Genomic DNA, 14,632 nt, shown 5'->3' on the forward strand with positions numbered 1-14,632 from the left:
TTTCTTTTTTCCATTTATTTATTTGTAATAGGGTTTAAAATGATGGGAAAGCACGAATCTGTATTTCTTAAAATGCTTCAGATTATTACTGAGTATAACATATAGCCTCAATGCATAATGTTTTACATAGAGTGTTCCACCAAAGCTAGATGGAACAGGAAGGGTGTGGGCATACAGATGTGCATCATTGTCACCTGTTACAACCATACAAAAGCTATTAATTCCGAAACAACTGATGAGTGGTCATATAGATACACTGATTCTGCCTCAGAGCAGAGTGATGAACAAGAGATGGCTTGGACTTCATAAGGGCAATGAATGTAAAGTTGATTCTGGTTGTTTTTTCCTTATATGACAGCCAAGATACCTTGAACCTGTCGACAAATGTAGCCAGTATGTATGTGTTAATACGGGTTGGATGTTATACAACCTTTCAAGGAACTGCCCTAAGGATGTGCAGAAGCCAGACTGTGGTTTTCGAGGAATGCCAGTTCAAGTCAACACTGACAGTTGTTGCCCAGAATGGGAATGTCCCTGTAAGTCACTGTTTTATTTTTAAATACAACATAGACCCTTGATCTGTAAATTTCAAGTAATAAATTAAGGGTTTATTACAGTGGGAATATGAGGTTGAAATGAATTTAGAAGAGCTGTTCATCAGCAAAATGGAATGAAATATACTGAATGTTTTGGTATCTTTGAGTTAACATTCAAGAGAGTAAAAATATTTTGTTTTGAATGAAAACATTGAAATAAAATCTGCAACATGAACATCAACATATTCCAGCTGAGACTTTTCAGAATTTATATCAGTAGAAATGTTGAGGTTTGAACACTTTGTGAAGAAAAAAGAAATACCGTCATTTTCTGAAAGACAGAACCCCCAAATTTCAGTTAATTCTAACTGCAGTTTTCACTCGTGTTTAGAAACTGCAGAAACTGGCAGATGACTGTCTGTCAAGGGAAAAAAAACAACAAAGAGAAGTCATATCAAAAACCTTGCAGCACTACTGAAACCAATATCGCACTTTTACATACAGAACAGAACAGTCTCTTGTTATCAGTATCTCAAAAAATGCAGATTTTAATGCATATATTTTATCTGACAATGTGCAGATTCATTGACCTTGTCTGGAAAACGTTGACTTAAGTGACATTTTTCATCAATTTAAACTTTCTCCCCTACACCGGACACATAGCAGTAGGTTAACGTATTCCCATTGACTAACGTAGGATGTACGTTTCTGCTCATGGCTCAGTATGCTGTCTGCAGAACAAGGTCATCTATGTATATATGAACATGTGCCATATGAAAGCAAATATGAAAGTTTTTAGAAATGCCTTGTATTCGGTTTTGTGGTAACCTCATTAAATGACAGTTATTTTTTAGGTCAATGTTCTGTACTGTCTGAACTGAGTGTTATCACATTCGATGGAAACAACATAGCCCTCTGTAATATGGCTTCCTACATTTTAGTCAAGTTACCAGGAGAAATTATTGTTGCTCATATTGAAAAATGTCCTGCTAATCAGGTAAGATTCTTGCATTTCCACAATAATTGTAAGAGTTTCTTGAATTTTTGTGTTACAGGTATGAAATTCTGCAAAAATGTATCACTTAAAACTTTCAGATAAAAGCCATACCCATTGAAAAATGGCCAGTTATTTAATTTTCAAGGATCGTGCTTCATCATGCTGTCTAGAGAAACGAGTCTTATCTCAGGTTAAATAGTAATTGTTGTATTATGTTATAAGGAAATTCAAATGTAGGTTCCTTTTAAATTATCAGGGGTAATATAACTTCAGGCTCCCCACCCACAAATCTTCTTGAGGCTCTGAATTTATACTTCACAATGTGGTCCAAATAATAAAATATTTGGAATAGTCAAAAAAATCTTCTGTAGTTCTTTTAGGAAGGTATTAATGAATTCGGGATTAGTGTGATGAGTTGTTCTTTGTAGTTGTCTAACTCTGCATTGCGTACAGAGGGGATCCAGCCTTTTTATTTTTAGACTGCCAGTTTAGGCCAGGTCAGTCTCATCCTTAGAGTCTATACATACATTTCCTTCGCATTGTCCATAGCCCTAATTTACGCAACCCTTGAACAACTGGCTTGTATTGCCGCCCTTGGTTTGTGGATGAACAAGCTCCTGATGAGGAACTTCATCAAGCTTCTATCCTTCCCATCCCTATTCGGCCTCATATCTACTCCCCCTGGGACAACTGTATATTCGATTTTTAAGTCCCAAGTCTTACACTGTTTTAGAGGTTTTCTTTTAAATTGCTCTCTTCACTGTTCTTGGTTGCAGTCTAAAGCTGTAAATGCAGCTCACGTAGGCAGAGGAGCTTTAGAAGTCTGTAGCTGCAGTTCTTTAAGAAATATTTTTTGAAACAGCTTTGCAGCATATGCTGAATCTCGTGATGCTAGTGATGAATTGCTCTCAATGTTAAAGCTGTTTAGTTAAAAGCCAGCTGAGGTATGGTATATAGAGCTGCAATTTTGTGCAGAAAGATGCCTTGGTAAAATAGAAGTTTTATCAAAGCTAGGTCAGGGGATTTTATCAGCGTGACCACTGTATTGCTATGTATTTCTAATTCAACTTGTTCAGGTCCTTGTGTTATCTTTTCTGTATTGTTTTCCACATAAACCCCTTTGATTTAAATCTTTAACAAGTAAATCAAGTTTCTAAAAATAGTTCATAGAAAGGTGCGCTACATTGGCTGGGAAATGCGTATTTTTCATTATTTTTAAGGAATATTTAAATTACTTTAATTATGGAGCTGATTGTAGAACTTCAAACACAAAGAAAACAATCAACTTATTTTTGCCAAATAAGAATGCTACTGATTATCATTGCACATCTAATCTATTTTTAATGTTTTCCAGAGTGCAAATTCAATAAGAAAACTAGTAAGTACTTTTTTCTTTTACTAATTATAAAATATACTAATATTACACCTGTTGAAAAGTTCCCTATAGCACTGGTAGAGAATTAGAAAAACAGTAGTAACTAAACTTGTTTATCCCTTTTCTTTCAAGGTCCCCCCTGCAAACACTTCAGGGCTCTGTTTTAAGAAATTAAATGTAACAACACGCACCTATAAATTACTTATCAATCGTTTAGCAAGAAAAGTAAGTATGTATCACCAGTATACAGCATGTGTACACTTAAAGATACCTGTAGAGCTCTTCTGTTGTAGAATGCGATGGATCAGACTTCTCATGAATGTACTACAGGATTGGGATCACTTTTGCAATTCAGGTTCCCAGTAATTCATAGTATGTTAGAAGCAAAAAGTATACATTTCTGGTACTGTGCTTCACTTATATGTTATTTATCCCAAATGACACTTCAAAGTTCTTTTGGGATTTTAAGGAAGCTGCAAAAGGCATATAAAGTATAAACTTGAGACTATATTTCCAGAAAACTGAGAACTAGACAGAAATGTTCCAAGGCGTAAGAAATACTTAAGCTGCCTTTCCTGCTAGTCAATAACAGGTCGGAACAGATAAATTTGAATAATTGGGATGAGGGTTGTTTTATTTTTTATCATACTATATGTGATAAATAAGCTTTATAGCTTCCTTAATTAGAAAGATTTTTGTATCATCACTTTTTCTCTTGCCTACTTCATTTGCAGTTATAGGAAATCTGTGATTTAAGTACTGTGGCTGTTATTGTATGTGGCAGAGGCTGTAAAAATATCCTTTGCTATAAAATGCAAAGACATATAAAATACATCTTCACAATCTGTTTTTATCACTAAAATGTGTTTGCTTTATTTTAGGTAGTAGTGGATTCTGTAATTCAATCATTACCATTTTCAAAAGAAGGACTGAGTATCCAGGATACTGGTGCAATGTATGTCGTTAATACCCCAGCTGGTATTAGCATCAAGTGGGCTCACATTACAGGCATCATAGATATACAGTATGGATTACACTCTAACACATCGATGAAGACAGAAGGACTTTGTGGTGAGGCAACGTTTTTCTTATTTAATAATTTCTCATTCAAAATGTACACCTCCCTTTTGTGTCTGTGACCTGCTGTCCCTATAGCTCCCCTTGTGACTCCTATTAACTACACTGACAAGCCCATTTGAGGTGGGCTTGTGAAATTGTATTAATAATAATAAATCAATAATTCTGTTTCAAAGCACTGCTTGCTAGTAGTTTTCAGAGCAAGTAATGACCAGTGCATTGTATCTAATTAACTTTTAAAAATGTGCTCATCTCTGCCTATGTTTAAGAATATTGTTGAAGTCCAGTAAAGAAAAGGGAAAAATTTTCGATGGAGAAGTGGCTGCTGAAGAAGTTCAGGTAGTGACAGGATATTTCAGTGATTATGGGAGAAAAGAATAACTGTGAGATGTTAGCAGTGGCAGCTGCAAATACTGATAAAAGGTGTATCTTGGGCAGGGTCCAAGTCCCCTGAGAATCCAAATTCAGACCTCTTTAAGGTTGGAAACAAGGTCCAAAACTGTGCTGAGGTGTCTCAGACTTAAATTACAATGACAGTAAATTTAGCATGTTTCAGGCTTCCCTGATAGCCTTTTTATAATTCTGCCAGTATGAATTATATGGAAAAGTGTAAGCTGGTATTTTAGAGTTACTTTAATTCTATCATAATTGTTCATTTTCTGGTGCATTGTAATTTTACAGAATCAACCTCATATTGATCAGGAAAATGAACTTTTAATCATCTTTTAAACTGCTTTTAGTTTAAAAAGCAAACAAACCAATTCAGATATGGTTTAAATATACATATAAACAAATTAAGTTTTTAAAATCAATTGCTATATTCTGCTTGAACAAAAGGAAAGGCTGTCCTAGATCTAGTGACAGAAAGCGAATGCTTGCCCTGCCATGTACCACATCTTTTCCCAGTATGATGCCATCTTTTCTATGCATGCTGAAAAAGATTGGGATGAGATGAGAACAAATATAGAAAGGATTATAGAATAGTTACTCTTTGTGCCATGAAGAGACAGAAAGAGGAAGACTATGCAGACAAATCCAGCCTCTGCTGTAAAGTGGTGCTCTACCTGATATTTTGCAGTAGTCTGAAGCTTCCTTTAAGTGCTTCTTTCCCATTCTCTGCCATTTGTTCCCGTCTGGGACGCTCCTATCCTCTCCCTCTCATACTGAAAAAATTGTGGGACTATATGTGGTAAATTTGCTTTATTTTTAAAGTTGCATTCATTCTGCAACTCTGCAGTATGGCCCTACAAACTTTAACGCCAGTGCAGTTTGTGGGATGCCATTGGGACAGCAGCAAGAAGCAGAAGTGTTAAGAATACTGGAAAGCGGTGCTACTGTCAAATGCTTCTTATCATGCTAATACCATCCTCTGTGTTTCTCCGTGCTGTCTGAGGGAACAACAGCCTGTCATGCCAAGCAAGGCCTGCTCTGACACGGGGCCCGGGAGAGTATCAGCATGCAGGGCTGGAAGCATGAAGGCAAGGACATAGGGTGTGGTTAGCAATCCAGAAGGCAAGAGGAAAAAAGGATATGGGAACTTCGGCTGATCAGTCCCTGGGATGTAAACACTATTACGAAGATTAAAATTCTGGCGTTAATGACTTGTTATGTGCTTATAGGAAGTATTTGTTTTCATTGATGAATTAACTGAATACATACAGTAATGAATTCAGGTGCGAATGGATGTCAGGGGTTTGGGTGGGGCGGGTTTTTTTCAGTGGTTTTGTATTAATAAATTGAGTGAGAAAAATATTTTCTCTCGAGAAGGTAATTTGTTCATCAAAAGATTCCCTTCACAACTTCTTGCATTTAGAATGTTCAATTAAATTTCAATACAGTGTCATATCATCAGCGACATGCAATTAATTTGAAAGTCAGCTACATTTACTCCCATGGAGCTGATTGCTGTTCAGTAAAATGAGATCAGAATCTGATGCCATGTCAGTGAATTTGCTACACTCAACAGCACATTTTGGGAGAAGTTTTTCTCAAAAGTTAATGCATTGTCAGGAAAATTCTCATTACTTGTAGTGTATGATCTGCTTGTTTTGCTGAGCAAATGAGCTGACAACTAAAATCAGAAGTAGAGGGTTGGAACTACAGTGGACATACAGCTGCTTTCATTTACAAATTGAGATGTCTAAGTCTCACAGGTGAGCCTGATGGTAAATCTCACCTTATCAAGTGCGTTTTCCTTTCCCAAATGAAGCAATATGGCATGTCTGTTTGTGTTTTGAATGTGATGCTCTGTCTCCAGGGGTATGTAATGGAGACCCTACTGATGACCTGAAAATGCAGAACAGGACCATAATTACAAATATGGAGGAAATTGAGGTGTTCATTAAGAGTTGGGAAATCGAGAAATCACTTGATGTAACAACCAGGAGGCCAGTAAGAAACTGTACTGAAGATAACTGCACTTACTGTATGGAACTGTTAAACAGAAGTATTTTCACCCCTTGTCACAAGAAAGTGAGTACAAAGATCAGAGAAATTCCAGATGCAAATTAAATAAAAGGTATACAGTTAAGAAAAGAGTGAGAGATGCAAACATTTTTTTATATTTTGCTTATTTTCATGAGTTGACAACGGGTTGGGTGCCTTTAATACCTCTGTCATGTTGGCTTTAATACTTTTGTCACGTTGTCCCTTGTAAATACACATCTAAATGTATCCCTATGTTATTATGCTGTTTCTTACATCATTGAGGAGGCAAAGCTCTAAGAAGAGACACCAGATCACCATCTCAACACAAACGCATTCCAAAAGAGTTATTTTTAATAAATGCTTTAAACAAGTCACTAGAATGGAAAGCCTCATGCTTCTGCTGCATACAACAACTACTCATGTGGTCAGAGACTGATTGGACTAAAGAAATTTCCAGTTAAACAGATTTTGATGTAGTCACTATTACATTGACAATTTGGTAGCATTTCTTACAGAAACCATTCTCATTTGTTTCTGGACACTGTACTTTCTAATGGGGATATAGCTGTAGCATACGGACTGCCACAAGAGGTAGGTAGCGCAGCACAGCTGCTTCCCGGAACGGGAAATGAGGATGCCCCAAGTCTCTGAGGTCTGACTTACTTTTCCCACTTAATTCAAAATAAAAAGGATTAATTACTCAAGTGGCCCTTTCTTTCTCAGAGATAGACGTGTCCAGATTACTGATTCACTTGCTGTTCTGCCTTTCCACCCTTGGTTTGCGTTGTGTTACTCTGGTTTTCATCACAGAGAAACACTGTTAAATGTATTGCAGGCAGCTGAGCCCCTTCCTTCAAATTCCCCAAGACCTCTCCTCACTTTCCCCAGTTAGAAAAAAAATGGAGGGAGTTCTTCTGAAAGGAAGGGGTTAAAGAGATTTTTTTTTTTAAATGCTAATAGATATTTGCCACAGAAACTTAATGGGAAGGAGCAGTGGAATCAAACACTTTGGAATCAAGAAGGGAGAGTAGCACCAGTGGGTAGCAGGATGCTTTTCATAACTGTTTTAACATATGTCATTTAAAAATAATTAAAGGGTAGTGCAGCGCAAAGGAATTCCAGCTACTCCAGCCAGTAAGTCAGCTTCATCGGAGGCTCAACTTAAATGCCTCTATACAAATGCAGGTAGAATGGGGAATAAACAAGAGGAGTTACAGATGTGGACATGTGCTTGCCTGCAGGGCTATGATCTTATTGGCATCATGGAGATGTGGTGGGATGGCTCCTAACACTGGAGTGTTGGAATGGAAGGTCACAGGCTCTTTAGGAAGGACAGGCAGGGCAGATGAGCAGAGTGTGTGCCCCCTCTGTAAACGACCAGATGGAGTGCGTGGAGCTCTGCCTGGGGACAGATGAGGAGCCGACTGAGAGCTTATGGGTCAGGATGAAATGGACTGCAGGGACAGGTGACAGTGGGGGTATGCTACAGGCCACCTGACCAGGAAAACTGAGCAGATGAGGCCCTCTATAGACAGATAGGAGCAGCCTCACTTTCACAAGCCCTGGTCCTCATGGAGAACTTCAACCACCCCAATATCTTTTGGAGGGACAACACAGCAGGGCATAAGCAATCCAGGAGGTTCTTCTATGACAGGGTTATGGCACTGGTGGAAAAGGGAAGAGCAACTGATATCATCTGCCTGGACTTCTGCAAAGCACTTGATAATGTTCCACATGACATCCTTGTCTCAAAATTGGAGAGACATGGATTTGATGGATGGACCACTCAGTGGGTAAGGAATTGGCTGGATGGTTGCACTCAAAGAGTTGTGGTCAACAGCCTGATGTCCAAGTGGTGAGCAATGATGAGTGGCATTCCTCAGGGTTCGGTACTGGGACCAGTGCTGTTTAACATCTTTGTTGGCAACATGGATGGTGTGATTGAGTGCACCCTCAGAAAGTTTGCTGATGACACCAAGCTGTGTGGTGCAGTTGACATGCTGGAAGGAAGGGATGCCATTCAGAGGGACCTGGACAGGCTTGAGACGTGGGCCTATGCAAACCTCATGAAGTTTAACAAGGCCAAGTGCAAGGTCCTGCACAAGGGTCAGGGCAATCCCAAGCACAAATACAGGCTGGGCAGAGAATGGATTGAGAGCAGCCCTGAGGAGAAGGACTTGGGGGTACTGATTGATGAGAAGCTCAACATGAGGTGGCAATGTGCATTTGAAGCCCAGAAAGCCAACCACACCCTGGGCTGCATTAAAAGAAGCATGGCCAGCAGCTCAAGGGAAGTGATTCTCCCCCTCTACTCCACTCTCGTGAGACCCCGTCTGGAGTACTGTGTCCAGCTCTGGGGCCCCAACATAAGAAGGACATGGGCCTGTTGCAGTGAGTCCAGAGGAGGGCCACAAAGATGATCAGACGGCTGGAGCACCTCTCCTATGAAGACAGGCTGAGCTTGGGGTTATTCAGCCTGAAGAGGAGAAGGCTCCGGGGAGACCTTATAGTGCCCTTCCAGTACTTAAAGGAGGTCTACAGGAAAGATGGGGAGGGACTCTTTATCAGGGAGTGTAGTGATAGGATGAGGGGTAATGATTTTAAACTGAGTGAGGGTGGATTTAGATTAGATATTAGGAAGAAATTCTTTACAGTGAGTGCGGTGAGACACTGGAACAGGTTGCCCAGAGAAGTTGTGGATGCCCCATCCCTGGAAGTGTTCAAGGCCAGGCTGGATGGGGCTTTGACCAACCTGGTCTAGGGGGAGGTGTCCCTGCCCATGGCGGGGGGGTTGGAACTAGATGATCTTTAAGGTCTCTTCCAACTCAAACCATTCTATGATTCTATGAATATGAAAAGTCAGAATTCCTACTACATACATGTTTCCAGGAGAACTCTCACAGCCTCAGATGCAATGCAGTTGCATCTTTTCCTGGTTTATAGCAAAACCTGTCATAGCATCAAAATTGCCAAGCATTTGGTTCATCCATTATGAATCTTGTTTTCTTTCATGTACTTGATGGTGGCAGAGCCAGAGTAGATGGACTGTATTATGTCCTTCATAGGCGTGAAGCAGCAGGACAAGGATATGTAACAGTCATCAGTGTAACAAACTTTATGGCACAAGTGAGCAACTGCTTGAAGATTTGCTGAAATCACAGGGAGAGCTGACTTTTTCCACCTTCTTATAAGCTTATGCAAATAAAACCAACAGAAATAAGACAGGTTGGACTACCTGCATTTAGATACAGTAACATAGGCTAACGGGTCCTATAGATACAGAAACAGAGCACTCTGTAATAATTTGTTCACATCGGGACTTTATGGAAGGTATAGCAACAATGTTTAGCTGAGATTGTTGACTTTTAGCTGACAAGGCTATACTGCAGAAGTTCTTGTAAGAAGGGTGACAGTCTCATTAGGACTGTGTTCTGTGCCTACTAATAAGCATAAAAAATTCTGGCAGTTTAAGTTTTGCAGAATAAGTGTTATGAAAAAAAATGGTATTTTTTACTTTAAACATTACTTGTGGTTTATTTCTCCCCTGCAGCTGTATTATTTCGTGTAATTAATGATTTATTTTAATTACAGAAAGCTCTTTTACTTGTTAATTCTCATTTACAATATGTTCCTAGGTGTCACCACAGGAGTTTTGTGAGAAGATGTGGATCAACAGTACTTATTTTTGGAATTATGAGTGTGATGCACTTTCTGCTTATGTGGCTTTATGCAACAAGCACAACATCTGCATTAAATGGAGGACACCTGATTACTGTTGTAAGCAGATAGCCATGTTCTATACCCCAATGTGGCTTTATACGGCTGCAGTGTTTAGTGAGGAGTTAAAATATACTTATTTCTATTGTTATTGGAAGTACTATCTCATTCTGTCACAGCATTAGTAAATCAGGGTACAGTTCTTAAGATGTATTGTTTTAGTCAGTGTCATGAATCAGATTTAATCTTGATTGAATGAGTTGCTTACCTAAGTGCTGTTAAAAATACAAATGCATGCTTTCTGTGATACACTTGTTCTCACTACCTCCAACCAAATGCTGAAAAAGAGCAACAGCAGCACTCAATGTCCTATTTTTACGACTTGCAGCATTGAGTTGTCCTGAGGGCAAGGAATACCAGCCTTGTGTGCAACCCTGTGAAGCCAAGACGTGCTTGAATAAATGGTTCTATGAAGATTCTCCCTGTTCCTATTTAAGGGAAGACTGCGTGTGTAAAAATGGCACTATTCTGCATAGAACAGACTCTGACCTCTGTATACCTGAAGAAAAATGTAGTAAGTGCAGCAGGACAGAGTGGTTTTGCCGATATGCTAATATTAACTGCAGCTCAGTGTAAGCGATGTTTAACTTCTGTGTCTGTCCCCAGTAAGTGCGAATCTGGTACAGGTCCCTTCAACAAAGCCTAGCTGTATCTCAAGCTACAGCAGTTTGTGCTTTCAGTTCATGTGGATTCAACACCCACTGCTGATGTACTTCTGTTGAGGAAAAATGATGGTCATTCTTCTGCAGCTCCCAGGCCTTCTTTCCTGGAGTATTCAGGAAGGAATAGCATGGACGGGTTCTTTCCCTTGCAGTCAGTATTTCTTTTCACCCATAGAGAAGCATTTATTCATTTGGGGATTTTAAGGTAATCATCTTTTCTTGGATTCCTTGATCATAATACTCCACAGCGCTTTTATTTTATGCAAGAATTTTATGCAATTCCTAGTTGCTTGTAGGAAAGCTGCACTCTCTACTTGTTGAAAGGATATAATGTTTTTTTTTTCTCTCAGCATGTACAGATAACAAAGGACAACCCCGCTCTGCTGGAGAGATCTGGAATGGGTCCATGAGAGGCTGCTGCATGTATAACTGTTTAGAAAATGGAAGTGTTGTTGCTGTAGAACCTGAATGCAATGAGGATCCACCACCAGTCTGTGAAAGAGAAGGGGAAGTTATTGTCCACGTCATTGAAGAGAGAGCTTGCTGTCCAAAAAAAGTTTGTGGTATGTACCACATTTTTTCTCAGTAACAGAAGTATAAGGTAAATGCTGACATTCACTGGCAGATGGCAATATTTAGACAGGGTTGACGGTAACATTTTTCAGAAGTTATTTTTAAGTACTTGTGGCTGGTTGGGCCAGCAAAGCAGGCTTCTTTTCTTTGTAAGAACTGACTCACAGAAATAAGTTTTTTTTCTTTTCTCAGAAGTCCACTAGTGAAACAAAACTTCTGTAAAAAAATGAATTTTTAAGCTCTTGGGTGGAATTTCAAAAGAAATTGATAAATACTCAATGACAGAAGTACCTTGCTAATTGGGGCAGTCATCAGAGCCTGTTTGCTTTTCTTATTAGTGCTTTGGTGTCATGAGCAGTATCCTCTGACCTACTGCTGTTTGCCAGAAACAGTATTCTGAGAGCTGATCACTGAATACTAATATTCTGTCTAGGCATGGTTGTTAGAAAAAAAGGAATAAGCTTACTGCTCCTAAAACGTTAAGCAAAAGATACTTATTTCTTCATAACATCTTCAAGGAAAACAAGAACAAACGGTCCAGCTGATATGGTGCTTTTGCTCATTAGTTAGCTACCTGTAACTGACACTGTATTGTCAATTTGTTTAGGGAATATTTTCACTGGGACACCTTAGCTGGCTTTGTGTGTAGGAAGCAGAGCAAGTAAATAAGTGTTTTAAGAGGGATCTAATTGTGCTTGCACAGTGCCACATGAATGGAGCTATGCCAGCCCTGAGTTGAGCTTGGGGGTCTACGTGATGGTATAGAGTGAACTTTAAGATGACTTGGGCTGCTCTTAGTTTGCGGATCTTGATACTAGATGGTATAAATATCTTGAGCTATAGCACTTGTATCTGTTCAAATACATCAAAATTGATTGGTTTTTTATTCCACAGAATGTAACATGTCATTGTGTGACGACGCCGTTCCAACATGCAAACCTAATGAAAAATTAGTGGTAGGCTACCACCCCCTGTCCTGCTGTCCACAGTACCGATGTGGTAAGGGAAACACAAAAACATAGTTACTGGGACATGTTTTTATCACACTCTCCAATATTTTTTTGTGTTTCTCTTTTGTGTCACTTTTGATTTACAGTCAATTTAGGGTGTTTCGTTTTACTACGAAGAGTATATTTTCTTTACCTTTCTAGTATTGTTTTTGTGACTTTTAAAAATGCTTTTATTTCATATCCTACAGAATGTGATCCTTCAGTCTGTTTCAATGCTTCCCAGCTGGACTGCAGAGAAGATCAATTTATTGTTGAAGCAAAACAAGAAGATCCCTGTTGTTTCTCTTACCTCTGTGGTAAGAAGCCTCTAATATTTTTACAGAAAACTAAGTTAAATATTTAAGTAAATAGTTAAGTGTTTACAAAAACAGTCTCTAAGTCTAAACCTAGTAACTTATGCCAGGAATTCTTGGAGAGGTCAGTGGGACTTCACACAGGTCTGTCTGGCTGTAGCACGAATTATTCTTGGTTTATTGAATATTTTATTTCCAACACCATTTTGAATATCGTATTTTGTTATGCTTTTATATTTGAATCTCAATCCATAAAAGCTCTGTTATGCAAGTAACAAATGTAATACCACTGCTATACAGTCTATTAAATAGACTTCACATGTGCTAACTTTTTAGTATTTAAAACTTTGTAAATATCTGATTTTTTGTTTTTAATTTAGTTTGTGAATCCTGTATTGAGCCTGTTCCCTTGTGTAATGAAGGGGAAATTCTCACTGTAGACCTTAATACCATACATTACTGTTGTCCTCATTACTACTGCGGTGAGTGTAACTGTTGTCAGTTCAATACATCACCAAATTTAGTATAAATTACATTCTTGGCGTATAAATGTACAATTGTTCATATATTAAAGCACCTGTAATAAAACAGCTTCCATGTTGTTCCTCTGTTGTACCATTTGTTAATGTTTAGGCAGTTTCTTTGCACTTTTAGCTTTTAGGGGAAGGAGTAGGCCAAGGGTTTCAAATACTGCTGGGCTGACTACTCTTCAAACAGTGAGCAGCCAGAAGAAAAATATTTGCAGTGTTAATGTAGTCACTTTGCTAGCCTTATAAAACACAGAAATTGTACTGTATGTTCTTAACTAATGTCTGTAAGTGTTACTGCTTAATTTAGATCAGTGGAGTATTCCTGCATTAACTCTTGAAATATTACAGTCTTTGGCTAATTTAATTTAATTAAATTGCCTTCCAGTAAGTTTAGAGCTTAGTGATTTTTACTTCAGGTGGTTCCCCATTTTGGTCTTTTCCTTTTCCTAGTACTTGCATCCAGGTGAAAGTTTCTGCAAAGGCTTTTGTCACTGTTCTAGCAGCTAGAAAGTTAGTATGTGGTCTTTTTTCAGAGTCTTGGTAAGCCTCCTCTGATAAGACAGGCAAGTATTCTCTCATTAGAGTGGTCCTAGGAGGGCAGTTGCTCCCTATTATCTTACAGGAGTGTGTTTTACATCAAAGCCGAGATGAAAAAAAAGCATGTTTTTCCAAAAGCTATGATTTTAGTTGTCTTTGTTACTGGTTATCAGCTCGAGTCACTCTGAAGTAGGAAGAAAATTAAATTACTTCTGTGTGATCTTTTCTGAAAATTTAAACTTGTTCTAAGGCAACTAAAAGCACTTTTGAAAATCTTGGTTTATTTTTCAGTCCTAAACATAATTGAGATGCTTAAGAAACACAATAAAGAAATCATTATTTTTAGAATGTATAATAATTTTTAGGATTATTTTTTTTTAATAGTTTATCAAGAGAAATATAAGCTGGAAAAGTCAAAGGAAATTTGGAGTAAATTCTCATACCTGTCCTTTCCCCCCTTTTAGTTTGCGATGAGAATCTTTGTTCGGAGCCCCCTATGAATTGCACAGATGACATGAGACTTGTGAAGGAAAAAATACCTGGGCAGTGTTGTCCAGAATGGCACTGTGGTAATTATTGCTTTATTTCTTAGTCACTGCTGTTAATAAAAGCTAACAATTAGCTAACTGACTGATATGCTTTTCTTGTTCTCTTCTCAGAATGTAGCTGTGAAAACACTACTACGCTGACCTGTAAATTGGTAAGCGCTGTCTTTCATTTATTTTTATTGATCGTGTTCAGCCCTCTTACTCCTCCCTTTCCACTCCTTGTTTCAATTAATTGTAAAGGGTGATGAGGCTGAACAGGGACAGGCTGGGACTCTGCCTCCCAGTCCCCA

At 38.5% G+C, this 14,632-nt stretch overlaps 1 protein-coding gene across 1 annotated transcript in view; it reads left to right on the top strand.

Moving 5' to 3' along the window:
* OTOGL (otogelin like) overlaps positions 1-14,632 on the top strand; it is a gene marked incomplete at its 3' end in the record, with an annotated part of 97,062 nt that overhangs the window by 70,594 nt on the left and 11,836 nt on the right. The window contains exons 38-51 of the mRNA XM_082482757.1: positions 359-536; positions 1,391-1,533; positions 2,888-2,911; positions 3,041-3,133; positions 3,790-3,979; positions 6,243-6,457; positions 10,048-10,189; positions 10,518-10,703; positions 11,202-11,414; positions 12,319-12,423; positions 12,623-12,730; positions 13,108-13,209; positions 14,259-14,363; positions 14,454-14,494. Coding sequence (XP_082338883.1) covers positions 359-536; positions 1,391-1,533; positions 2,888-2,911; positions 3,041-3,133; positions 3,790-3,979; positions 6,243-6,457; positions 10,048-10,189; positions 10,518-10,703; positions 11,202-11,414; positions 12,319-12,423; positions 12,623-12,730; positions 13,108-13,209; positions 14,259-14,363; positions 14,454-14,494 — 1,845 coding nt within the window. The remainder of the gene's footprint in view (positions 1-358; positions 537-1,390; positions 1,534-2,887; positions 2,912-3,040; positions 3,134-3,789; positions 3,980-6,242; positions 6,458-10,047; positions 10,190-10,517; positions 10,704-11,201; positions 11,415-12,318; positions 12,424-12,622; positions 12,731-13,107; positions 13,210-14,258; positions 14,364-14,453; positions 14,495-14,632) is intronic.

The sequence above is a fragment of the Vanellus vanellus genome (genome assembly GCF_965231255.1).
Source record: "Vanellus vanellus genome assembly, chromosome: 1".
NCBI classification, from domain to species: domain Eukaryota; kingdom Metazoa; phylum Chordata; class Aves; order Charadriiformes; family Charadriidae; genus Vanellus; species Vanellus vanellus.